This window comes from Eptesicus fuscus, chromosome 16 (assembly GCF_027574615.1).
Source record: "Eptesicus fuscus isolate TK198812 chromosome 16, DD_ASM_mEF_20220401, whole genome shotgun sequence".
In the NCBI taxonomy this organism is placed as follows: domain Eukaryota; kingdom Metazoa; phylum Chordata; class Mammalia; order Chiroptera; family Vespertilionidae; genus Eptesicus; species Eptesicus fuscus.
In genome coordinates this window covers 59,018,990-59,044,753 of record NC_072488.1, presented here as the reverse complement: position 1 = coordinate 59,044,753, position 25,764 = coordinate 59,018,990, and the positions used below count along the sequence as shown (strand labels likewise).

The 25,764-nt window shown below is 51.9% G+C and overlaps 3 protein-coding genes across 7 annotated transcripts; 2 read left to right on the top strand and 1 right to left on the bottom strand.

Annotated features, from left to right (window-relative positions):
- Positions 1-399: 399 nt before the first annotated feature.
- CIAO1 (cytosolic iron-sulfur assembly component 1) lies at positions 400-4,265 on the bottom strand. Of its 2 annotated transcripts, none has more exons than XM_054728599.1 (7): positions 3,988-4,265; positions 3,095-3,243; positions 2,846-2,957; positions 2,651-2,775; positions 2,214-2,415; positions 1,501-1,588; positions 400-937 (listed from the first exon to the last, which is right to left on the bottom strand). In XM_054728599.1, the coding sequence occupies exons 1-7, from the start codon at positions 4,124-4,126 to the stop codon at positions 697-699; spliced, it is 1,056 nt and encodes a 351-aa protein (XP_054584574.1). In that variant the 5' UTR covers positions 4,127-4,265; the 3' UTR covers positions 400-696. The 2 variants fall into 2 exon arrangements, with proteins under 2 accessions (XP_054584574.1, XP_008154708.1); XM_008156486.3 differs by having other exon boundaries at positions 2,651-2,739.
- Positions 4,266-4,444: 179 nt separating this feature from the next.
- On the top strand, positions 4,445-25,382 carry TMEM127 (transmembrane protein 127). Of its 4 annotated transcripts, XR_008558655.1 has the most exons (5): positions 5,032-5,275; positions 15,214-15,378; positions 16,276-16,663; positions 22,516-22,706; positions 25,291-25,382. XR_008558655.1 is itself a non-coding variant. In XM_054728601.1 (3 exons), the coding sequence occupies exons 2-3, from the start codon at positions 15,222-15,224 to the stop codon at positions 16,581-16,583; spliced, it is 465 nt and encodes a 154-aa protein (XP_054584576.1). In that variant the 5' UTR covers positions 4,445-4,601; positions 15,214-15,221; the 3' UTR covers positions 16,584-18,627. The 4 variants fall into 4 exon arrangements, 2 of the variants coding, with proteins under 2 accessions (XP_054584576.1, XP_054584575.1); XR_008558656.1 differs by lacking the exon at positions 22,516-22,706; XM_054728601.1 differs by lacking the exons at positions 5,032-5,275; positions 22,516-22,706; positions 25,291-25,382 and adding an exon at positions 4,445-4,601 and having other exon boundaries at positions 16,276-18,627.
- On the top strand, positions 24,514-25,382 carry LOC129151949 (mitoregulin-like). Its single transcript, XM_054728602.1, has 2 exons — positions 24,514-24,862; positions 25,291-25,382. The coding sequence occupies exon 1, from the start codon at positions 24,557-24,559 to the stop codon at positions 24,725-24,727; it is 171 nt and encodes a 56-aa protein (XP_054584577.1). The 5' UTR covers positions 24,514-24,556; the 3' UTR covers positions 24,728-24,862; positions 25,291-25,382.
- Positions 25,383-25,764: the final 382 nt, after the last annotated feature.

Genomic DNA, 25,764 nt, shown 5'->3' with positions numbered 1-25,764 from the left:
TGATTGTCTCTAAGATTTTCCTGTCCTTCACCGAAGAGCCAATTTACAGCCCCATTGAGAATGCATGGCCTATGGCCAATAATAATTCACCCTTTTAGAGTTCACACCCTTCCCTTTTTGGCATTCCCCGCAAGCCATAGAAGATACACAAAGGTTCCCAAGGGAAAGCAGAGGTGTCTTACTCTAAACTAGCCTACATTAGAAAATCTTCAATACTGAGTGAATGTCTTGAATACAAGGACTTCGTCAGAAAGCAGGAAGGCAGGACCTATTTCAGAAAGGGACTCATCATGGAAATGTTTTAAGTTGTGAATGTTCTAATAATATAAATAGGACTTGGGACTCAGACGGATTATTTCTATAAGGCTTACAATTTCAGAAAGGTCTGAGATACATGCCTCCGATATATAAACATGGTGATTATTAGTAGTACATTCACCCCACAAACTTTAGCACTGCGTCCTGACTGGAAGCAAAGTCGGTGGCATAAGGACAAGGAACTCTTCTTCCGCAGTTCTTCACCGAGGGCCCGCGCCAACATGGGGAGGAGAGGTCCATGGCTCCACACGTCTACCCAGGTCTGAACGGGAGAGCCACGCTAAAGGCAGGCAGGGCTGCTCTTCCAGGTCTTTTCGGGCTAGGAAAGTCTTAGGACATTTTGGGGGGAACCATGATTCTGTCCAAAGTCAAGATGGCTCAGAGGCCTTCAAGCCGCTGATACTTCCAGAAGGCCACCTCCCCATCATCGCTGCAGGAGGCCAGAAGCCCGTGCTCCTTGGGGTTCCAGGCTACACAGTTGACATCCTGGGAGTGGGCCTGAGGCAAGTGCGCTGTCAGAGAGAAGGTGGGCTGCTGTGGATCGGAGCCAGGGTCCTCCTCAAACACTCGGATGGCATCGTCCCCACAAGCTGTAGCCAGGGCCCCTGTCAGCGAACACCTGGGAGGAACACGTGCATCAGTGATTATGCTGGTGGCTCCTCCCTCCCCAGCCCAGGAAGTTAGTAGAGGATGCTGATTTTATAGGCCCTGGCTGGCTTTCTTCCCAAACTTCTGGCTTCAGCTAGCATGTCTTACTGAAAAGTTCCCCTAATTCATATATAGCCAGACATCAACCCCTAAGCATTCAAGTGCTGCCATCCAGGTTTCCCCCAATACAATTAACCTAAAAAACTAAATAAGATTCTGAATGACACTTTTGTCACTTAGCATAAGCAATTTCCCTTGTCATGAAGTTTGCTTAATCATTTTTTAAAAGTGGTATAACAGGCCATTGAATTTTACTACACTTAAGCCTGTTTTGGTTACTCCCAAATGTTTGTTAATGTAAATAAAGCTGAGAGGCACATCAACTTTTTCCATTATTTAGGATTACTTCCTAGGGATAGATTCTTAGGGCCAGAACTACCAAAGGGAGAAGCAGCAGCACATGGTCTGACTTCTCTAAAATGTCTCCAAATTGGGGAGTGGAGTGGAGATGGGGACAGGAGATGGAGGAATTACCAAGCAATGTCGTAGATGGTCCTGGAGTGGAAGCCTGACAAAGTGCAGATACATTTCCAGCTGGGGTCAGAGCCGCTGCACGCCACCCCTGCGCGACAGACTTCTCGTGAGTCCAAGGCACATCTGTGTCCCAGGCACCTTAGGGGTCTAAACGCCTCACTGCAGAGATTCTAATTTGCTCTTGCTTACCCTCACCCTCAATCATGAGTCCTTGTCTTCATTTCTCTGTCCCCACTCTCACCGATCTGCCTTACATACTATGGCCAGACTGGTATTTTTGCAGAATTCTGAGAAGGGAATGTCCTGTTCTTTAAAAAAAAAAAAAAGCTTTTGCTGCAGACTACTTAGCCTGCCTTAGAAGGCCACCCACCAGCCAGCCCAACCCACCTTATTTCCCCCAAACCCTTTATATACCTCATGCTTCACCTAAAGGAAGCACCGCTCCTGTGAGATCTAGGCTTTCCCATCTGTAATGCCTTTGCTCATGCTGTTCTGTTCTCACCCCGAGTTCTCTTCCTGTAAAATCCTACACATGCTTTCAAGTTCCGATGAAATAGCCCTTCTACGTAGCCTTCCCTGTTTCTTCCATCTCTCCGGCGCTCTCATGGCACATCTCCCTTCTACCCGTTTGCTGTGCTTCATCTGTGTCTCAGCCAGATAGACTGTCAACCTCTTAGGGAGGAATCTTCTTAGCTCTGTGCCTGGCCCCTCACCTTGCTCATTGCCTGGCAGGTACTGGCGCCAGATGCGCACGGTACGGTCATCACTGCAAGACGCCAGACGTTGGCCACTGGGGTCAAAAGCCAAGCTCCACACTGTGGATTCATGACCCTCAAGGGTGGCACAGCATACCCAGTCATCCTCTTCCTCCCGGTATAGCTTCACCGTGTCATCATAGCTGGCAGAGGCTAAGAGCTGGGGACATGGGGAAAACACACCACTTATGGCCCAGGAAGTGCCTGTGGCTCCAATACCTCTCCCTGCTAGGACAGGACAGTCCCACGGAGCTTCTTTATAACGGGGACTAATGTCTTTTGGCCACAGGAAGTGATCTCTTTGAAAGCCAGCTCAGGCTGACAAGCCGAGGGGGGCTGGGCACAACCTCCATACAGGAATTCCTTCCCATTGAGATACTTTGCCAGACTCTTACCTCCTGGCTTGGGTGCCAGACCACATGCTTGACATCCTGCGTATGGGAATTGAGGACACTGACACATTCATACTCGTCTTCTTCATCAACTGTGGGAAGAAAACAGAAAGGAGCCACAAGCTGACCTTGTGAGGGTCATGTAGCAGATTATCTATCTGCTGACTCCCAGCTGCACCTGGAGGGACCTACACTCACCTTCCCAGACCCACACACTCTTATCTCGGCTGCAGGTAGCAAGGAGGTTGCCAGATGGGGCCCAGGCCACTGACTTGACCTCATTTTCATGGCCTTCCAGAGTGGTCACACACTGTGAGAAGGGAAGAGGGACAAGAATCAATGGCATTTAAGACCCTTGGATAGACCATTGGCCCAGGTTGGTTCAAGTTCCTGAACCAGTTCTGGGGAGCAAATTGCAACAATCCTGGTCCGATCCAGTCTGGTTACCTCAAAGTCATCCTGATTCTTCTTCCAAATACAAGTGGTAGCATCAAAGCTGGCAGAGGCCAGGTAATTGCCGCAGGGAGACCAGGCCACCTTCCGCACAGTGCGCTGGTGGCCTTCAGAAAGGACAGATTTGCAGATCCAGTTGCCACCTAAAAGTAGAGGCCAGGCCAGGCACTGGGGCTGGGCGCACAAGAAGACAGTGAAACACTATCACTGCCATCTGACACTGGAGCCAAGCCCAACGGGCACATTTACCAATATGCTTTTAGGAAGAAGTAATTGACTTACTTCCTCTGGAGGCATCACCTCCTAATTTAATGGTCAAAGGCTGCCCAGCCAGCGTGGGTCAGTGACTGAGAGTCCACCTATGAACTAGGAGGTCACAGATCAATACTATGGCTGGGGCACATGCCTGGATTGCAGGCTGCATCCCTAGTTTGGGGCGTACAGAAGGCAGCTGATCAATGGTTCTCATCATTGGTGGTTCTATCTCTCTCTCTCCCTTTTTTCTCTGAAACCAATAACACACACACACACACACACACACACACACACACACACACACCAAATAGTCAAAGGCTGCCGAATGTCCCCTCGGGATAAAATTTAAACTTCACCGTCGTCGCAAATTACTCTGCAGGCTACTTTCCGCCGCCCTTTTCTAATCGGTTTCCTGCCCCAGCAACTATCACAATTTCCTCCACAGTTCCAGGCTGTCTCCTGACGTTCTGGCTTCTAGTACTTGCCTGAAAAGTCTTTCTAGGAGTGACAAAAGTCTATCTCGAGGTGGCTTCTCCCCGCGCTTCTCCCTGGGCTCACCTCCAGCACAGCACCCGCATAGCACTCACGCGGAACGCCCGGCGGCGGGGTCGCGCGCCCAGGCCGAGCCTTACCCTCGGTGCCCCAAATGCGGACTTTACGGTCACCCCCGCACGAGGCTAGCAGGGTTCCCGTGGGGTTCCATGCCAGGAACCAGCAGCGCGAGTCGGGGTGCGCCGGGACACGGCCCAGCAGCACCAGCGAGTCCTTCATGGCGACCCGACGCAGTACGTGGAGGAGTTGGGCGCGTGCCCACGGCAGGCTCCACAGTGCAGATTCCGGGACCCCGACTCAGCCTCTCAGGACGGCCTGTCCGTCCACTTCCGCCCGAGAATCCCGGTCGACCTGGGAACTGAAGTGCCCGCTAATGCAGCCGCGCTGCCCTCTGGGAGTTGTAGTCGACCTCCCACCCCGGCATAAAACGTCGCGGAACAGCTTCGAACTACCAGTCCCGTGAGGCCGTAGGGAGGCTGTGGTGCGCCGGACTATGACGCGAGCGGGGACAGGGCGGGGAGCCGGAGGAGGCGGAGGCCGAGGCCGAGGCCGAGGCAGAGGCAAAGGAAACGGAAGTGGGTCGGATCCGGGTTTGTCCGGGAGTAGTGGGTCTCTAGGGCCTGGGTCGCTTGGCCCGGGCAGCTGATGGTCCCGTGACGGGACGAGCGGCGCCACCCTTGAGGCCTGCTGACCGGTGAGGAGCAGCGATCGGGGTGGGAAGGGTCTTTTCTGGGCAGAGGTCGCACCCCAGAGCGCCGTTCCCTGATCCCGGGTCTCCGATACCCGCGGCTCAGCCTGGTCCTCCCCCCCTTGGCACCCTCTGAGACTCCGGGTCCGGTCTCTCCTCCCATCAGTAGCCCATACTCTCGCCCTCCAGCCCTATCCTCTCCGGGTCTTCATTCCGCGCCTCCATTCCAGGCACCCAGTCACCGTCTCCGCCCCAGAATCCTGCAGCCCTCGGGTCTCCGCTCGGCCCCAGGTCCCACTCCTCCAGCCCCTGGTGTCCGCCCTGGCAGCCCTGCGGTTCCTCACCTGCGTTCTCCCTGGAACAGGCAGACTCTGCGCCCCCCGGAAGTCGGCGGCGAGCAGCAGCGACCGCGGAACGACGGCGGGCGGCCCCGGGCATGTATGCCCCGGGAGGCGCAGGGCTGCCCGGCGGGCGCCGGCGGAGGAGCCCGGGAGGCAGTGCTCTGCCCAAGCAGCCGGAGCGTAGCCTGGCCTCGGCCCTGCCGGGCGCCTTGTCCATCACGGCGCTATGCACTGCCCTCGCTGAGCCTGCCTGGTTGCACATCCATGGTGGCACCTGTTCCCGCCAGGAGCTGGGTGTCTCCGATGTACTGGGCTATGTGCATCCGGACCTGCTGAAAGGTAAGGCCGCCGCGCCTGAGCTTCTTCTTCCCGGGCGACCCGGGGCTCCTTGGCGGGGAGCAGAATGGGGTGTGGCTGGAGAGCTGACAGCCAGGGCAGGACTTGGTTGAAGGAAACAGACCCTTTGCTGCCTGGTGGTCCGGCCCCTCGTTAATTAGATGTTATTCAGCCAAGCACCTGCTTTTCACTCCATGCTCATAGTCTTGCTGCTCTTTAGGATTCTGCCCGAGGAAAGGCGCAGTATAGGAAGAAAAGATAAGGATGCTGGGCATTAAAACTAGCTAAGGAATCTCTGGGATGCGGGGAGATTTTTTTCTTTTTTCTTTTTTTTAATATATTTTATTGATTTTTTACAGAGAGGAAGGGAGAGGGATAGAGAGCTAGAAACATCGATGAGAGAGAAACATCGACCAGCTGCCTCCTGCACACCCCCTACCGGGGATGTGCCCGCAACCAACGTACATGCCCTTGACCGGAATCGAACCCGGGACCCCTCAGTCCGCAGGCCGACCCTCTATCCACTGAGCCAAACCGGTTTTGGCAAGAGGGGGCGGGGAGATTTCTTTGGGTCAGCTGCTTGATGGAGAAAAAGAACTTTTAATATGCTTAGACTTTAAAATATATTTTCATATTCTACAGTAATTGGGTTTTTATTCTAGAAAAAGGAATTCTGTGGCATTTTAGATAATCAGGAGTCAGTTCCAGCCTCGGTAAAAGTTGGAACTTGGATCTCAGAACCATACACCTGACGAGGTGAGGTTTCTTTGCTCAGCCAGGTGTGCAGAGGAAAGGGGAAAGAGACTAGGGACTGGTCTCCTTACTGGACACAGGGAGGCCACAGCCTGGCGGGGGTGCTGCTGTCCCAGAGAGCCAATAGTTGCTCCTGCCCAGCTCTGTCTCCATCAGGGAGGGTACAGGCTGTGTAGTGTAAGCGCAGCATTGCACTGCCTGGCTTTTACCGGAAAAACAGTCAGTGGACCCCACACTGCCCTTGGTACCAGCACAGTTCATCGTCCCCATGGTCTTTTGAACCATTCTTGAAGGATTTCTCTTTTCTCCCTGTGCCACTCTCTGGCTGTGATGTGTTCCAGCTGTCTGCTATGCCATGTCTCAGAGGCCCTTCCTGGAGATATCTTCACGTCGTCTCTTTAAGGACTCAGACACTGGGGTTTGGTGAAAAGGTCAAGTTCTCCTCTATGCATTGGATCTTATACCACTTTTTGCAGGTCTAGGCTGAAAAGCTGTGTCGTTGTGGTCTAACGTCTTTCTCTGAGAGTTCTCTCTTTTGTATCTCTCTCTCTTTTTAAGGGTTTTTGAGGTTTTAGAATGATTTAGAGAACAGGATGGGGCTTCTAGTTTGATTCCAGGTTCTTTCCTGATGATAGTCTTCGCTGGGTTGGCTCATTAAGACAGAGGTTATACCTATGATGGAGGCCTTGTGACACGCAGCTTTTTCTCTGGCGTGTAGCTGATGGAAGAAAGGCCATCGAGCTGGAGTTGAATCTGGATGGTTTTTCCCTCAGCACATTTCCCTCATTTGCCTTCTTTGAAGCTCAGCTGCCACCACTTCATCCAGACCTTTGCACTTGACCCCCTGGTGTTTCAGTGTTCTCAGAGCTTGGTGTCACCTACAAACTGGGAGACAGTTCCCAATGCTTCTCCCTTTCAGCTCATTCCTAGGGAGGCTCATGAAGTTTGTGAATAGGGGAGAGGCAGTGTGATCCGAGGTCCTTATTTCAGAGATCCAAGAAGCTGTGTCTCGAGAAGTGAAGTCACATTTCTCCAGGGCCACACAGCTGGGAGTGGCATAGCTGCGTCTGCCACATCTACTGACTCGGTATAAAGTGATACTGTCTCATTTATCTTTTTTATCCTTTATTTCAGCTGTCAGGAATGATCTCAGGGTTATTGTGCTTTGGTGTACATCCTTGTCAAAACCCTGTAAAAAGTAAAAATAAATTGTTGATGCAGGTTCTTCTTTGTTCATACATATATATATATATATATATGTAGAAAATCACATTGCCGTCCTAGCTGGTTTGTCTCAGTGTATAGAGAATTGGCCTGCGGACTAAAGGGTACCAGTTTGATTCCGGTCAGGGGCACATGCCCAGGTTATGGGCTCAATCCCCAGTGGGGGTGGCGGGGAGGGCATGCAGGAGGCAACTGATCAATGATTCTCTCTCATCATTAATGTTTCTCTCCCTCTCCCTTCCTCTCTGAAATCAGTTTTAAAAAAAGCACATTGCCTTAACCTTTACATTTGCTCATGTGTTTAGGGATCTTAACCCACGGACAGTTTCGATGTGTGGCCGTCTCCTTGACCATTGCAAGCTAGGAATACTTCATCAGAAAGTTGATAGTTTCTTCTGATGGCTCTGCTTCTTCCCTTTCTCTGTAGTGGTTGGTTTTTGGTACTCAGTGGGCCTTTAAACATGCTGTCCTGTGTGATTATGCTGATCCTCAGGACCTAACAGATGTCCTAGCAGGGAAGTCAAGTCTGGTGCCTATAGATACTTCCAAAGGGAAAACAGACTGCCAAGTCTCTGCAGGTGACAGGGAGTGAGCTGGGCCAGCAGGCTTTAGAGCTGTACCTTCCTGTTTCTCAGCCCCCACAGTGCCAGGCATTGTGCTCAGCACACTTCATGCCTGCCTTTAGTTTATCCTAAACAGCACCCTCAGCCCTAACCGGTTTGGCTCAGTGGATAGAGCGTCGGCCTGTGGACTCAAGGGTCCCAGGTTCGATTCTGGTCAGGGGCATGTACCTTGGTTGCGGGCACGTCCCCAGTGGGAGGCGTGCAGGAGGCAGCTGATGGGTATTTCTCTCTCATCGATGTTTCTGGCTCTCTATCCCTCTCCCTCTCTGTGGAAAATCAATAAAATATATTTTTAAAAACCCCCAAAAAAACAAAAAACACAGCACCTTCATTTGGGACTGTCATCACCACCACTTCACAGAGGTCTTAGGCTCAGGGAGGTCAAGTGACATGCCCGAGGCCACACAGCTAATATCCATGGTATGGCCTCCACTCTTACCTTGTACCTCAGTGCCCTCCAGCTTCTTTTCCTTTTGTCAAAGCTGTCCAAGGCTTTTTACTTCCCCATTCTAGTTGAGTTTTTATCACAAGCCCAGCCCAAGCTGTGCTTTTTATTCCTCATCATCTCCATCGGCTCAAGTTGGTGATCTTGAGACAAGATCTGTCACTCGCAGAGCCCTGGAGGCTTTAGCAAATGCAGGCTGCCTCAGATAATCCCCGTCCTGAGTTTTCCTACTTCCCAGGGGTGCCAGCTCCTCACAGTGCTCTTCAGCCTGGGCTCAGGTCCAGAGATATGCTCAGACCTCTAGTGGCCCCAAGCAGGGGGGCGGGCCAGATAATCATTCCCTCTGCACACCAATTCCTCTGCCTCTCAAGTGTGGCAGTGAAGGGCCGCACTGACAGCAGCCTTGGGAAGTACCTTTGAAGAATGAGGAAGTCTGGGATTTGAAGTCAAGTGAGTCATGATTGCCACTGGAAGTTCAAGGGCCAACCAGAGGGCCTGTATGTCGGAGGGGTAGTGACTGATGCAATTGGCACTTCCAGGTCCTGCTGGGCCTGTCCTCTGAGGCAGCTTGGCTAGGACCATGGTATCTCTGGTGATGGGCCAGCCAGGCACTCTAGGGGGCCCTGTTGGAATCTTCTGTCGGAAGCCTGTCTGGAAGCTAAAGTCTCAGTGGGGAGAGGCTATGCAGGTGGGGCGGATAAGTGCTGGGAAGGACGGGGCTGGGGCCAGGGTGATGGGGCAGTGTCTCTAACCCACAGGGACTCCAGTGAGGGGAAGTGAAGGGCAGTGGGACAGAAAAAGGGAACTGGCCAGAGGCCACTTCAATCTGTTTGGGTTGGGAGGGGCTGGGCGCAGTGGGCAGGTAGACAGGAAGAGCCAGGCCTTCAAAACAGATCCTGCCCCATGACTCACCAGTGAGTGACCTTGAGCCAAAGTCAGTGCTTTGGGATCCTATTACACAAGCAGCTTCCTCTTCTCTGGTCACTGGAGGGGGCCATCGAGCAATAGTTACCAAAATAAACAGGCCACAACGCCACTGGAAGTTAGGATGTGTTCTGTCTGACCCGAGTGTGGTGAGCTGCACCACTGGTTTGAATTTAAAATGAGGACCTTGCCCCATGAGTCCTTTTTCCTCAGAAATAACATAATGCCTGCACACATTTGGGAATTCTGTTTCCCTTAGCAGCCGTCTCAAGGGAGCAGATAGTTGTGGTCTTCCCCTCCACTCTGATGTCTGGCAGGAAGGAGAGAGTACTGAGATCCTGACCCAGGGGAGCCTGAGTTTGGTCTGAGGGGTCCGAGGTGCTCTGCCTGTCTTCTCTGTGCGCTGAGACCCCCTGAGAGACCGCCTGGGCCGGGGGGCAGATCCTGGGCTATCTGTTAGCATCTCTCCAAGGGACGTTCACATTTGGCTTTCCATTAAGCCCGAGGGTTTGCTCACAGCTTTGGAGTGGGGAAAGGCAGTCACATAGAAACTAAACCTGTTTGAATTTGGGCCAAAAGCCGTAGTCCTCATTCTTCTGGTGGGGCACACCCTTAGTCTGGCTTTAGCAGGCGCTCTCTCTGGCCCACACTGATTGTAAGCAGGAAGGCACACCAGGGCTGACATGCTGTGGCCCCGGGAGGGAGCGGGGCAGCTACCATGCAGGCTGCTGAGCACTCCCTCTCGGTGCCCCTGGAGGTGGGGCAGGCAGTACTGCCTTCATTTGACAGATGAGAGAGCAGAGACCAGGGGCAGTTAAGTGACTTGCTCACAGTAACACAGTCTATGGTAGGTCTCGGATTTGGTGCCAAGTCTAGTGCCTTTCTGATTTCCCTACTGCTTCTGATGGCTGCAGAAGCTTACACCATCCCAACCAGCTTTTGCCTAATAATTCCCGGTATGAGCACTTCTCTTTGTTCAATGGCCCACACATGTTTTGCCTGGAAGGGATTTTGTGCTCTCAGCTGTTCTGCGCTCAGCAGCTACTGGCTCTGAGGGTGGCTCTGAGAGCATTTATACTAACCACTCACATGCCACGTGTTAGCATTTGATGCATTGTCTCCATGGGTGATTCTGGCATCACAATGCAAGGGAGCCTGACCTAGGTTGGAAGTCTAGCTTTGGTTTGGAGTCCAGTCCTGCGTTGTGGGACCTGAAGGAAGTCACTTAACGTCCTGGAACCTCCAGTCCCTCATCTGAGCTGCATGGTGGATCCCCAGTGTGAGGCCTAACTAAGATAATGTTTGACCTGTCAGTGTGCACAGGCTATTCCTGGAGGGGACAGAAGAAACTGCCAATAATGTTTGTCTCTCAGGAGGGGCAGTTTGACATGTGGAAGGGAGGGATGTTCTCTCTGAAGCTTCATATCATGTGAGACTTCCTTACTATGAAAACCAGAGGCCCAGTGCATGAAATTCGTGCATGGGTTAGGTCCTACTCCTGGCCTGCGATCAGGGCCATCTTCCCCAGCTGCCATCAGCCAGCCCCACCCCCCATCACCACCCACTCCCGGTTCCCTGTTTGCCATCTTGCACCCGAGGTGGGCCTGGCCCAGGATATACTTAGAGCCCATGTAGAAGACTCCCCGCTGCCGCCGCCCCCTCCTCTCCCCCGTGGAGGCCCGTTCACAGGAGGTGCTTTTGTGTGGAATTTCTTTCAGATAAGGGATGGGGTGTGGACCCAATGCCAGAGAGAGTTCCAGGGGGCCGGTGGTGCTATCAGGGTCACGCCTGAACGTTCACTGCGTTTATTCGCTGGAGGATTCTACTTGTAGGGTCCTGGGGTACGATAACCCATCCCACAAAAAGGTCCCATTAGATTTCAGGTTGTATCACCACTGAAGAGGGTAAGATCAGGTGCTTTAAGCAGAGAAAATGGAATTCTGAACAGGGTTAGAATTCAGTAGCATCTGGAGACAGGTTTCTCAACAACCCACCTAACCAACGCCTGCTACCTTGCTGATGGCTTTTCCCTCCCCCTCAGGGAGCAGGTGGGGAGGAGTGAGGAGCAACTGTCTGCAGCTGTGGGCAGGCCTGTGTCTTGGCTGTGGGAAAGAATGCCAGCTTCCCGGGGGAGGGACCGAGAGGTTGGCTGTTCCCTCCGCTCGCTGGCCCCGGCCCCCGCTGCTGGTCACCCTCTGTGTGTGGGGTGACCAGCAGCCGCCCACATCTGCCACCACCCACCCCTGATTCCCCGTTCCCCATTAGGCAATCAGAGCCTGCTGGCTGGGGGAAGGGACCGAGAGGTTGGCCCTGATGGGGCGATGGATCGGGGCCTGGGGCTGGGGGCAGCTCCTGCGTTGAGCGTCTGCCCCCTGGTGGTAAGTGCACGTCATAGCGACCGGTCATTCCGCCCTTTGATTTGCATAATACCCTTTCATTATATTACTAGAGGCCCAATGCACAAAATTCGGGCAAGAATAGGTCTTCCCTCCCCCAGCTGCCGGCACTGGCTTCTGGCACCCAGGGCCCAGGCTTCCCTCGTAGCCCCGGCTTCATCCGGAAGGACGTCCAATCTAATTAGCATATTATGCTTCTATTATTATAGATTGTATGGGATAAGTGTATTATGGAAGGCGAGACACATGGGAATGTATATAATAGATGTACATTTTTAAGGATGATAATAAAATGGACATCCTGTACTCATTATGCAGCCTAAGAAAGTAGCTTTGAAGCCACCGAGTGTTACTTTTTTGCAGTTAAAACTAGTTGTTAAATTAAAACTTAGTGTTTTTTTTAAATATATTTTTATTGATTCTTAGAGAGAGAGAGAGAAACATCAGTGAGAGGGGCTGCCTCCTGCAGGCCCCCTGCTGGGGATCAAGTCCAGTGACCTCTTGGTGCCTGGGTCGATGCTCAACCACTGGGCCACACTGGCTGGTCAAAACTTAGTGGATTTTTAAGAACCTCAATTAAAGCCCAAGTGCCTGGCCGTATTTGCGGATGGATCACGAGAATTCGCGTGTTTTCTGTTCTAAGGCTTGTGGCCAATCATGAGAATTCTTTAAAAAGATATTAGCTTGTAAGAACATGTAATAAATAACTTCAAAATGCAATGGGTATTTAATTTTAAGGCGTGCCTTTAACATTTATGTACAACGTTTTTTGTACTCGCTCATTAGAAACTTATCTGGCCAGTGGGTAAAGCTAGCAATAAAACTACTGGTCCGCAATGTGTTAAGTAATCTGAGCACAGCCTGCTGCAGAGTGGAGTGTGCTGCAAGCCCTTGCACCCTGCTGCTCCAGGTTATTCTTGGAAGCACTAGAAGAAAGAACACTTTCATCCTGCCCCATCCCTGCTCATGCCACGCGGATCAAGAAGAACTATCTCAGAGAGCTTTTAACAATATTCAAAGTAAAGCCAGGAGCCAGTCCCCGTCTCCAGGAGCTCTTCCTTCAGCGAAACCTCCTGCAGGCCCACTCAGGCTTGTAGGGCTGGACGAAACCGAGCCTGGGCCTGGGCCTGGTCACTGGCAGAACCATCACACAGACAAGCCTCCTGGTAGTAAGTGAACACCAGGTTGGATGATCGCGCCCAAAACAGATGGTCAGCTGACAAGAGAGTGACAGATAGTTCTAAGGACAGCTTAGTGGATGACATAAAGCTAGATCGCGGCATGAGTCTGGAATGGGCTCAACCACCATCTGCCTGGTGAATTCTGAGCCTGAGGCAGGGAGTGCGTGCTGTCACTAAGGCCCAGGGTCTCCTGGTATCTGCTCTGGTTCTGTGGTCCGGATGCCGGGCCCTCTGCCAAGCACCCATGATGCCACTGACTTGGTTTGAGTCTGCTTTGTTGGGTTTAGGTCTGCACCCCGGGTTCTTGGCCTTTTCTTCTCAGTCCCCTGTCCTCCAGGCCCAGGATTTGTGTTTCTTGGAGTGTAAGGCTTGGGCCACCTTGCATGGGAATTACCTGGGCTGCTTATTAAAATCCATATTCCTAGGCCCTGCTCCAGACTGAGAGCTTCGAGTTTCTGAGGCCTGGGCACGTGCTTTCAGCCAGCACCCCAGGGACTGACACGCGCACTGGAGAGTGATGACCACCATCTCCCAGCCTCAGCCTGTGGTCAGGACTCAGGAGAGGAGCCTGTAGTCTAAGCCAGCGCTTCCCAGATTTTCCTAAATCACGTGATGACCCATGACCTAAATGAAAGAAGAGCCTGCCGATGGCTGGAACAGAGGAGAGAGGGGAAGGCACGTTTCCTACATTTTCTTGAAGCTTCAAACAGCTTCTTTTCAGATCAGCCTTTCTGTCTGTTTCTAGGAGCTGTGGCATTTTGCACAGATGTCACAGGGTCTGACACTGTTTCGGCGGAATTTAAAAGAATGAGAATGGTATGATGTCCTGGAGGGGTGACTAGGTGACTGTGTGTCTGGTGTACAGGTGTTGAGTTCTCCCTTCACCGTGACCCTGGGCGACTGAATGTGGGGTCTCCTTTTTCAGCATCTTCCTTGGCCTTGGTTCGCTCCCACGCTTTGGGGGAGTGTGCGCCCTGACTGGCTTTGCACTTGTTTTAGAAGGCGTTTGGTACTCAGTGTCTGGGCTCCTTAGGCATTCGTGGTATAAATCTAGTTGCGTCTTAGCTTTCCTACTTCTGCTGACACTTCAGCTTACTCAGTCTGCTAAGGCACTTCTAAGCCCCTTTATGTTCCAGTTTCCAGAATTGTGTTTTGCCCCTCTCCCTGTGGTGTGGGTTTATGTCTTTAAAAAGTTTTGTTTCGTTTTGTTTTAGTAGGGTTCAGAGAGTGAACAAAAATAAATGTGGCCGAAACCGGTTTGGCTCAGTGGATAAAGCGTCAGCCTGCGGACTGAAGGGTCCCAGGTTCGATTCCGGTCAAGGGCATGTACCTTGGTTGTGGGCACATCCCCAGTAGGGGGTGTGCAGGAGGCAGCTGATCGATGTTTCTAACTCTCTATCCCTCTCCCTTCCTCTCTGTAAAAAATCAGTAAAATAGAAAAAAAAAAAGTGAAGATCCAGCCTACCACCTTTCCTAACTTATTTAGTACACTCTTGTAAGGATATATTTTTCTTTCTTTCTTTTTTTTTTAATATATTTTATTGATTTTTTACAGAGAGGAAGAGAGAGGGATAGAGAGTTAGAAACATCGATGAGAGAGAAACATCGATCAGCTGCCTCCTGTACACCCCCCACTGGGGATGTGCCCGTAACCAAGGTACATGCCCTTGACTGGAATCGAACCTGGGACCCTTGAGTCCGCAGGCTGACGCTCTATCCACTGAGCCAAACCGGTTTCGGCAAGGATATATTTTTCTAAATGGCTTCAGATTCTTTTTGAACACAAACGGGGATGAATGAGTGGCTGAATGGAGAATCGACATTGATCGGCCTCTGGCCTTGCCTCTCTGGCCATCTCAGCGCAGCAGTTAGTGGGCTCCTTCTGCAGCCCAGGAGAATGGGTTGACATGTCAGATTGTCAGTGTCTTTGAAAATGCTTAGAAGATCATGGCCAGTACAACAAAGTGGAGGCCTGCACTTAGACTAGGGTTTGTTTTTTTTAATTTAATTTTTTTTATTGATTTCAAAGAGGAAAGAGCGAGATAGAAATATTAATGATGAACGAGCCTGCAACCCAGGCATGTGCCGTAGCCAGGAATCGAACCGTGACCTCCTGGTTCATAGGTTGATGCTCAACCACTGAGCCACACTGGCAGGGCTAGAGCGGTGTTTTGGAAGGGAAGGAGTGGAGTGTGTGGAAGCAGTGGCCAGGGTTCCTGTCTGCCAGTTTGGGTGCTGTCCCACCTCTGTGGGCTAGCTGGGAGCAAGAGTTATGAGCGATTTCTCTAGGACTCCCCTGGCACTCCAGGACTGTGGCTGAGAGGGACAAACTCCTCCCAGGTGGGGACTCCAGGGTGCTGCTTGGGGTCCTGAAGATCTGGTTTTCCCACTACAGACTTCTGCATGAATCCCCAGACGGTGCTGCTCCTGCGGGTCATTGCCGCCTTCTGCTTCCTGGGCATCCTGTGCAGTCTCTCCGCATTCCTCCTAGATGTCTTTGGGCCCAAGCATCCAGCCCTGAAGATCACCCGTCGCTATGCCTTTGCCCACATCCTCACAGGTAAGTCCAGGACTGCTCCCAGCGGGGGAGGAACTGCCACAGGATGGGAGCACCGTCTGGGGTTGTAGGTGGGGATGACGGGCTTTCTCTGAGCAGGCATCGGTCCAGATGCTCATTTCAACTCTAGCCTTTCCTGGAGCACTGGGCGTGATAGCAGCTTGCTTTAGTTCCCCAAGAAATCTCACAGCTCTCCAAGAACTGGGTTTGAAGCTCAGTTGGGCTCCTGGGGCCTGGCATGAGCAGAGTGTCTCACTGTGTCTCCCCTGGAGTTCCTGGTCTCATCGCATTCTTTCCTCCCCTTCTGCTTCCCCACAGACTGGGCTGGGTGTTGATTTGATATGTGGTGGTGTGAACTCCAGTCCCAAACTGCATGGCCTTGTCTGTGTCTTTCAAGCTCTCTGACTTCTAGCAGCCCTCAGGTTCCATCTCCAGATTCTTAACCCTTTGCACTCGCTTGCTTTTTTCTCGATTCCTTTATTCTACTCGGGATTTAATTTTTTAAATAACCCAGATTTTACAAACCGCGGCAGTAGAATAAAAAACTGGAGTTTCTTTTCATACAAACTTATTTATTTGGATTTTTTTATATTTCAAATTATTGATACATTCAAAGAGTATAAAAAGAGCTGCTACCAATGCTAACCGTGTCGAGTCACACTCGACATCCGAGTGCAAAAGGTTAAGATGGAGAGACTTGACTGGCCCAGACGGGTCGTGCATCTGTCCTAGCCTCCGCCCAAGAACCCCATGGCCCAGAGAGCTCCCCCTTGCAGGATCCAGGGCCACGCAGGTTCTCTGACACTGGGGTTTGGGTGGAGAGGCTGCATTTGGTTCCTTAATCATCCCAGCTGCAGGATGCCTGCTAACCCCTTTCTGTGCTGTCCCTCTGTCCTCCAGTCCTGCAGTGTGCTACCGTCATCGGCTTTTCCTACTGGGCTTCCGAACTCATCCTGGCCCAGCAGCAGCAACATAAGAAGTACCATGGTTCCCAGGTGTATGTCACCTTTGCTGTTAGTTTCTACCTGGTGGCAGGAGCTGGTGGAGCCTCAATCCTGGCCACAGCAGCCAATCTCCTGCGCCACTACCCGACAGAGGAGGAGGAGCAGGCGCTGGAGCTGCTGTCTGAGATGGAGGAGACCGAGCCCTACCCCTCGGAATATGAGGTCATCAACCAATTCCAGCCGCCCCCGGCCTACACACCCTAATGCCAGCCTAGGCCTTCCTACCTGCTCCCACTCGGCGGCTCCTCCCACAGAGGAGTGCCTTCCCCCAGCAGGCCTCACTGGTAGGATCCTGAGCATCTTCACCAAACCTTCCCCAGGAGAGAGACTGCCTTTTGGGTTGTTCATGTATCCTTGCTCTTGAAACCTGGGGTTCATGGATTTCATATCATGCACTGTTTCCCCTCTTGCCACCTTCCTGTCCCTGAGATCACTAGTCGTTACCAACCAGGGATGGTCATACACACTTTCTCCCTTCATGGGCCATATCTTTCACACCAGAACTTTCTTTCCTTGGGGAGCTACTGACTGGACTGTCTCAGAAAGAGGTGTCAACAGGGCCCAAGAGAAAGGGGACTGTGCCCGCAGGCTTCCTTCATAGTGGTCAGCGTCTGTTCCACAGCTGCAGCTGTGGGCTGACCCCGCCCCATTCCTTCTCAGAGTGCCCAGTGGCAGGCCGCCCGCTCTGGAAATCTCTGCACTTTAGTCTTTGGACTTCCCATCCTCTGTGTTCTGGTTTGATGGGAGACTGAATTGCTGTTGGGAAGCAGAGCAAGTCTTGTCCCGATCCTGCCCTGGCTTAGGTGGCTGGAGCTCAGGAAAGGAGAGCAGTGGGTATGGGCCTGAGGCCTCCTGGTACCCAGAAAGGATCAGAGTGAAGGGGCTGAACCTCCCCAGCCCCTTCACCTTTTAAAATTGAGTGGTTTTAAAAGGAAAAAACAAAACCAAGCAACAGCAACAATCATCTGTTTTTAAACTAGTGACAAGACTTGTCATTTTATCGATGTTTATCCCATTCTTTTGGGCTCTGCACTGTTTTGAGCCACAGCTCCTTACAGCCCACAGTAGTTTCTCCCTGAACTTCTTCCAGCAGAATGCATCCCTCTTCCCTTACTCCCTCGCTCCCAGGGCCTTCCTGTGGAACCCAGAGCCCCCTCAGCAGGACTAGGGCCTGGCTGGCTGGCCAGCGTGGTGCTCCTCAGGACTGTGGACTGAGATGTAACCTGGCCTCCGTGCAGGAACAGAGGTCACAGCAGGGCACTCTCCACATAGGAATCACAACCAGTGGCCCCGTTGCGGGAGGACGGCAGAGCTGGCTGTGTCCCTCAGGCTTAGTGCCTCTCCTAAACTGTGACTTGGGGCAACAGCTTGCTGCATGCCCCCTCCCCTTCTTGAATGTCCTCTGGCCTTGCATTGTGCTACTTGCTGGTTCTTTCTTGCCCAGCCATCATTCTGGCTTTCTTGTTTGCCACACATGGCTCTGGGTCTGGCTGAATTTTCTGCCCTGAGATCAGCATAAAAGTGGGAGAAACTCGAGAAACCATCAGTATGGATCCAGATGGCCAAGCGTCTTTGGAATCAGTGTTCATTGAGGAGCTGAAAAGCAGATGGGTCCCAATCTCCTCCTGCAGGTGACCGAGCAAGACCAGAGAGTGGACACTGCTATTGAACGGTGGCTAGGAAGGAACGTTACGTGCCTCATCCTTGGGCCAGACCACCTGGGGATGTCTGGACAGACATCTGTGTGGGTGGTGAAGCCCATGTCTGCACATGAATGGTGGCTGCCTGGAGTTCACTGTGATGCCAAAGTGTGTCCCATTGTGACTGTCACCCCAGACTCCACCGTTAGGCAGGAAAGACTGCCATGTGGTACCTACGCACAAAGCCAAGGGGCTGCATTGCCTTGTCTTTCTATCAAGTCCGAGTTTGTCTGGCAGATAGCTAGGGTGTGGCCAGCTCTCGCTGACCTTGGGTGCTTGGGTGTCTGAGGGGCAGATCAGGAGACCAGGCACCGGACACGCATGCCAAAATGACCGGTCATCTCGTGAGGCCTCAGACATGACCCTGTGGACTGTTCCATGTAATTCAGAACCCTCCTTTTATTAACTGTCCATGCCTCTAGCCTTTCTCTTCCCCCTGCTATCCTGACATTGTCATATATATCCCCCTGGTTGTGTTTTTTCTTTTTTTCTAGGAAAAACAAATAAAAACAAAACAAATGAACAGAAACCACAAGTAAGAATGTAAATGCCAGTGGCTCCCTGTCGTTTTTCTGTCACAACTTCCCTGAGTGGGTTTGCTCCATCCTCTTGGAGAAGCAGGAGAAATTGATGAAGTGCGTAATTTAAAATGTCAGAGGGCCAGGCCGGTGTGTCTCCGTGACTGCGTCCACCTATGAACCAGGAGGTCCTGGTTCAATTCCTGGTCAGGGCACATGCGTGGGTTGAGGGTTCGATTCTCCATTAAGGGAGCATGCAGGAGGCAGCCGATCAATGATTCTTATCATTGATGTTTCTCTCTCCCTCTCCCTTCCTCTCTGAAATTAATAAAAATACATCTGTGTAAAAAACGTCAGGGAGTGCATGTGCCTACTCTGAGCAAGACACTTCCATTTAGAAGCTCATCTAACAGACCCTCCCATCGCCGGGCGCTGTGGAGCCCCAGTGGGTGAGCTGCAGAGGATAATTCTTGTCCTGTATGGGGAGAAATAGACCCAGGGCGGGGACTGCCGAAGAAACCTTTTGAAACCATAGGGAGTGGTTACTTCCTTACTGGGAGAGGCATGTGAGTGCCAGTAGTCCGGGATGTGACCTGCAGGAGAGCCTTCAGTGTCGGTTCCTTACAGGGCTACCCACATTCCATTCATTCATTTCTACACTCAGCTGACATGCTGGGCCCCCAAATGAGCATCACAGTAAAAGATCTTAGGGCTCCCTTTGAGGAACAGCCTGTTTTGGTGGTTTTAAACATTTTTATTTTTATTCCTGGGAAGAGCACACATCTTTCTCGGGGCCTAGGAATGTGTCCTCTCCCATTTCATTTCAGGAATTTATCAATGATTGTTGATAAATGATGATTGTTGCTGCGACTTATGGTTTATCCAAAGCATGTGAGATACCATGAGGGAAACACCATGACCCTCAGGACCCTGTCTCCAAGGGCTTTATAGTCTCAGTTCTGGAGGTGGACTTGTCCACGGGAAGGCAGTGAGTGGTCCAGTGGACAGCTGGGACAGGGGCTGTACCAGGCGGGCTGTGCCCGAGGCTCTGACCTGAGTACCAGAGGTTTCCTGATGGCAGCTGGAGCCAGGTTCAATGTGAGAGTATTCGGAGGTGGGGTGAGGCAATTCCTGAGGAGGGGCTAGCAAGGGTGAGGCATAACTGGTGGCCAAGGTGTGGCAAGAGTAGAGGTTTAGCAAGGTGAGGGGGCCCATTGAAGGCACTAAAAGCAGTGGGGAGCCCTGGAAGGGTTGGTTCTGAGAAAAAAAACGACCAGGTTTTTGTTTTTGTTTTTTGTTAATCCTCACCCGAGGATATTTTTTCCATTGATTTTTAGAGAAGGGAGGGAGGGAGAGAGAGAGAAACATCAACGTGAGAGAGACACATTGATTGGTTGTGTCCAACTAGGGCTCAGGATCGAACCTGCAACCCACGTACATGCCCTTGACCAGAAATCAAACCTATGACCGATGCTCCAGCCACTGAACCGCACTGGCCAGGCCAAGAAAGGATCAGGTTTTTTTTATTTTTTTAAAAATCAGGTTTTTCTTAATGACTGGTGACTGTGAGGAGGGAGCCTTGTGTTAGTGAAGAGTCTGAGGGCCTGGGAAGGGAGGCATGGATGGGAAGTGGTGTGGAGTCCTGGAACCTGGCCAAAGGGGAGGAGGAGAGCAGTCAGAGTTGGCCCCAGCAGGTGTTGGAGTGGGGAACCCAGGAGCCCCAGTCCCTGCCGACTTGTCACAAGCTGGAAAGTGGAGGCAGTGCTGCAGGCTGAGGACTCAGCGTGAGAGGATGCAGGATGTGAAGGGCAGCAGGAAACATGGAGGCCCTGTGTCTCAGAGTTTGGTAATGGAAGAACTTGCAAAGAGACATCTGCTCCATCTTGTTTAAGTGCTGCAGGGCTCTCTGAGGATGGGGCCCGAAGGGGCAGGGCTCAGGCAGCCCTGTTCGGAAGCTCCCTGTCCTCCTGGCTCTAGCGGAACCGGAACCGCAGCCAGCCCTGTGAAAGGAGCACTTCCTGCCGCTGGGGGCACCCCGGCCAGTCCCTGCCCCCCTCGGTTTGACCTTACTCTAGGGGGTTCTCACCTAGATTTCTAGGGCCACTGCTGTTGGAGAGTTTCCTTCTGGAATGACCTGGGGGAGGGGGTCTTTGTTTTAATAAGGGGGGGGGCATGTTCCATATTCTTTCTTTCCCACCTGTTTCCTCCCTGTGTTCGATAAGAGTGGCGAGGGAAATTTGCACATGTGTGCACTTGCACTCACACACAATTCCTGTCATCTGTCTTCCATGCTTTCTTTTGCAACGCTCACCTTTCAAAAGGAGGTAGCTATTAGCACACATGCCTTGCCCTGTAGGGCCTTCCAGTCTGGCTGTCAGGGGAGGAAACCTGATGAGGCAGAAACTTGACACCTGGCACTTGATGCCCCTTGATACTGATGGTCTAGGGTGGCTTCATGAAGGAGGAGAGAGGGCATGCTGGCCTGGAAGAATGGGTAGCCTTTCACGAGGAATGATGTAATCAGGGGTGTGAAAGCAAGCAGAAAGGGACAGGCTTGGGGACCGCTGAGCTGGTGTTTGAGAGTGGTGACATGGATGGGCCCAGCCTGTCAGGGCCTGGAATGCCAAAGTTATTGTCAGAACACATATAGCTGCAAGATACAGAACTCTTAGTATAGAAATACCTTAATTAAGTGGAATTTATTAATTCCCATAGCTGAAAAGGCAGGATCCAGGGACTCAAACAATGACGTGAAGATGTGATTTCTCTCTGCTTGGCTCGTGGGCTCAGGAGTCTCCCCAAAGGTGGAGAAGATGGTCACCAGCAGCCCCAGGCTCACACGAAGCTCTTGTTTAAGGGCTGGCTGAGTGTCTTTCGCCCCACTTAGATCAGGACTGGACTGGGAGCTTCACCTTGTGGCCCAGGATGAGGACGGTTACATTGCCGTATTGGATTCAGAGATGGCGCTGCTAATGGCGGTTGGGATGCCTGAGCCCAAGGGTGAAGCTACCCCAGTTAGAGATCCTTGCTGGCATGAGCCTGTCAAACAGGTGAGCCACCTCTAGTCTCGTCCTCTCTCCCTACTGTGACGATGGGGCTTGTGGGCACTGGCCAGCTCTGCTTTCTTGTAGAATTTCTGTGTGTCCTATCTTGGACCAGGGCTGGGCCTTGAAGTCAGGTTTGCCCACTGCCAGCAGGCAACCTGGGCCTTGATGATACCTGCCCTGGGCTCCAGGATTATACCTTTTCCTTCCCTCCTTCGCTTGCCCCTTTCTTCCTGCCCCATTCCAGTCAGAGAGAAAGGATACTATTACTTATGACATAGCAATGAAGCATCACCAATTTTGTGCCAGATCTGAGTCCTCGTTCCCACAGGGTGATGTGAAGTTGGCCAGGTGATGTTTGCATGCACACCGAATGGTATCATAGAAAAGGAACAGTGAGCTTAGAAAACACATGTCTTTTAAAAACATATATTTTTTATTGATTTCAGAGAGGGAGAGAGAGAGAAACATCAATGATGAGAGGAAATTATTGACTGACTGCCTCCTGCACACCCCCTATTGGAGACTGAGCCTGCAACTTGGGAATATGCCCTGACCTGGGATCGAACCGGTGACCTCCTGGTTCATGGTTTAACACTCAACACTGAGCCACTCTGGCTGGGCAAAAACCCCACATCTTTTAATAATGGGCAGTAAGAACGTCTTCTGTTGGCTCACAGGGAGACCTCATCTCCATCTCCTAGGGCTGAAAGCAAGCCTGCCCTCTGTTCCAGAGGCTGACACGCTCTTCCAAAACTGTTTCCTACACACAAAGGAACAAGGGCAGACAGTGCCCCATGCAAGACAAGCAGAACCATGAGGGACCCCCAGAGAACTGTCTCCCTTCAAGGCAACATGTAACTTTCACTTTTAGGAAATTGTGTTACGAACGAGCACCCTCTCCAATAGGAAGTTTCTTCTATGCAAGTCAACTAAAGACGCCACCTGATTTCATAAAGGACATGGAGTAGTCATTCCTTGCTGTGGAGCAATATCACCACAGCCTAGTGACACTACACATTCCTGACCGTCTGACAGCTTCTGCAGTCAGGAGCAGGGCATGGGGTAAGCTGTCCCTCTGATTCCGGGCTCACGAGACCAGGGTTTTGGCTGAGACTGTGGTCTCCCCTGAGAGTCTAGGAGGAAAGGAGATGCTTCCAATCTCACCCGGTTGTGGGCAGAATTCGGTTTCCTGCAGGTGGGACTGAGGGGTGGGTTCTTGTGGCTGTGGCTGCAGGCGTCCTCAGCTCTGAGAGGCCACAGGGAGCTCCATGGGTGTCCCCAGCCCAGCCACTTGCTGCTGCACAGCCCACAGAGCAGGGGGCCAGGAACTCCAGCAGAACGGGCACTGCAGTCTGTGTGAGGGACCCATCAATGTGTCGGTGCCACCACGGTGGACATGCGCTCTCCTGCTGTCTTCAGATGTGTTCCTGGAGGGGGCTGCATGGGATCAGGATAAGCGGGGTGGGTGCCAGGGTGTCTTAACCAGTAGCCACCATATGGGGTTGAGGGACAGTGTGTGTGAGGAGGGTGTGGGCACCAGGTGCCTGTGGACTTAGAAACTTGAGAGAAGTGGCTGCTGAATTGTGGTTTGGATGATATGTGGTTGTGAGTCAGGATAGTTAGATGTTAGGAGAATTTTTTGACAAGTGGGAAAAGGGAAACTGAGACAGATGGATAGACAAATGGGGTCAATTTGAGCAATTTACAGCCTGCTAATAAATTGCAAGATCTTATCTTCCCTAACCAAGGACACTTGAGAGCAAATGGTTTACAATTCTTCCTAAAGTAAATAGCTTAAATCACCCTGGTCAGGGAGATAACAGAGACCCAGTTAGTGTCATTAATGCCAGCCAAATCCCAGCGCAAATGAAGTCAGGGGAACAAATAACAAAAAAACCCTAATTAGAACCAAGCAAATCCAAGATAGAGGTAAAACTCACCAGAAAATAACCCTGGTCCCTCTATTTGCTCAGTTTGACACATCAGCATATTAACACACCTGGAAAGCTGAGGAATATTTTGCTGAGGCCCTCCCCTAGGATTCACTTTAGAAAACAAATAAGGACCCTCAAAGCAAAGGACCCAGCTCTCCTTGGACTACGCCCACACCCCTCCTTTTCTGGGGCATGTACTTTTGCCCTCTCTCCTAAACTCTGAAGGTCCCCACTAGACTTGCAACCAGGGGAGCAGTGGGCAGCAGTAGCTCCTCCTGGGCTAACACCAGGAACCTGCCACCAAGCCCCCCATTTCTCTCACTTTTCAGTGAGCTAACAGCAGCCTCACCTTGGCTCACTTCCATCATTGTGATTTTTACTTCTCAGTGAGTCCTCGAAACCCAGTGTGGCTCACTTCTTTACTATAAAATTTCTACAGGGCCAAAACAGCACCTCCTCTGCTCTCCTGCTGCTTCTATGCTAAGCCCTCCCTTTATTTCACTGTCCCAGCTTTAATAAACGTTCTCTCAAAATCACCTGGACTCGTATTGTAAGATCTTTCCAGCATGAAGTCAAGAACCCACACCACACTACAGGCCATGGGAGGCGGAGGGCTCAGGAGGGCTCCTTTCTCGTGACAGTTGCAGGATGGAGGCTCTAGCTTTTGGCTTGCTGCTGGCCGGGGTGGCCACCGTTCCTAGAGGCCACATCAGTGCTTTGCTATTTGAGCTTCTCCAACATGCTTGCTTAGTTCATCCAGCCCACAGGAGAGTCTGCAGTCTGGTAAGGAGTTTTATGTAAAAGTGACCATAGGAATGACATGCCCAGCAAGTCAGATCCGTCCCACGCTCCCGGTGCAGGCGCTGCAGGTCCGCCACCGCGCAGCAGGCGGCGCTGGGCTCGCTTCCTCCGCCGTCTTGAACGCTCGCCGGGTGCCGCGTCCCCCGCCGAAGGCCTTTCTGTGCGCCGGCGGCCGCGATGGCGGACGTGTCCGAGAGGAAGCTGCAGCTGTCGGTGCTGTTGGCCTTCGCCTGCGGGGTGCTCGTGGGCTGGCAGGCGAACCGGCTGCGGAGGCGCTACCTGGACTGGAGGAAGCGGAGGCTGCAGGACCAGCTGGCGGTGGCGCAGAAGAAACTGGACCTGGCCTGAGCGCGGCCGTGGGCCCCGCCGCTCCCGCGCGCCCACCTCGCCTTGCCCACGCGGGGGAGGGTGGGGATTGGGGAGGCTGCCTGAGTCAGGCGCCCTCACACCCCCACCCGCCACCTAGGCGCCTCTGCAGTGTCGGTGAGCAGTGAGCAGTGCGTATGGAGAGTGGCTCTAAGTCTAAGTCTAAGTGGAGATGGCAGCTCACAGGAGGCGGCTTGCTCCCACAGACACCAACAAGAGGAGGAAGCTTTGTTTCCCCCAGTAACTTGCACTGGTGTCCCAGTTCATTGCATGTGTTTGCTGGGAATTCCTTACCACGTGCAAGGTAGCACCGTAGTCCTTGCATTCCTGTTTTGTACTCTCCACTCTGAGTCCCTGGGTTATTGGCAGCCTGGCAGAATGGAAAGGGAGAGGGCCTGAAGTCAGGAGCCTTGCATCTAGTCCTGGCTTTTTCATCCAAGCTGTAACACCAGATCTTGTAGTTCATGGTTTAGCTCTACAGTAGGATACGTTGAAGTTAATGATTATGTATTTCTCACTTTTTTTCTCTTTTCTGTTTCCAATAGCTTGTTGAAGATGGATATAGAGCACTGGACAGAAATTATTTCTCCTGGCACTTATGCTCCAATTTTATTTTTAAAATAAAATTTCAAACATCTTTGAACTTTTTATTAAAAGGAGAAGAAGTATCTTATTGGCCATGCAGTTCACTGCATCAAGAGACCTGGGTTTTCAAACTATATGTTAGTGTCTTTGAGCGGCTACCTTGTTTCTTAAGGAATCTATGCTAGTTCCTTGGTATAACTGCAAAGCAGAATTGGCCTTGGCATTGTTGTGAGTCCCTTTGGTCAGTTGTTTACTAGACCTGATCAGGAAAGTAAGAGGCTGTATAAAAATAACTGAGATTAGCCCAGCCAGTGTGCTCAGTACTTAGTGTCGACCTATGAACCAGAAGGTCATGGTTCAATTTCTATTCAGGGCACATGCCCGGTTGTGGGCTTGATCCCCAGTATGGGGTGTGCAGGAGGCAGACAATCAAT

Bases quoted from the DNA above. Each gene is read 5' to 3' on its own strand.
- TMEM127 (XM_054728600.1), top strand. From the start codon at position 5,032: ATGTATGCCCCGGGAGGCGCAGGGCTGCCCGGCGGGCGCCGGCGGAGG. The intron at 5,276-15,213 runs GTAAGGCCGCCG...TTCCCACTACAG, and splicing joins GCATCCGGACCTGCTGAAAG to ACTTCTGCATGAATCCCCAG. The intron at 15,379-16,275 runs GTAAGTCCAGGA...TCTGTCCTCCAG, and splicing joins CTTTGCCCACATCCTCACAG to TCCTGCAGTGTGCTACCGTC.
- CIAO1 (XM_054728599.1), bottom strand. From the start codon at position 4,126: ATGAAGGACTCGCTGGTGCTGCTGGGCCGTGTCCCGGCGCACCCCGAC. The intron at 2,958-3,094 runs GTAACCAGACTG...CCCTTCTCACAG, and splicing joins AGAATCAGGATGACTTTGAG to TGTGTGACCACTCTGGAAGG. The intron at 1,589-2,213 runs GTGAGGGGCCAG...TCTGTCGCGCAG, and splicing joins CCTGCCAGGCAATGAGCAAG to GGGTGGCGTGCAGCGGCTCT.
- LOC129151949 (XM_054728602.1), top strand. From the start codon at position 24,557: ATGGCGGACGTGTCCGAGAGGAAGCTGCAGCTGTCGGTGCTGTTGGCC.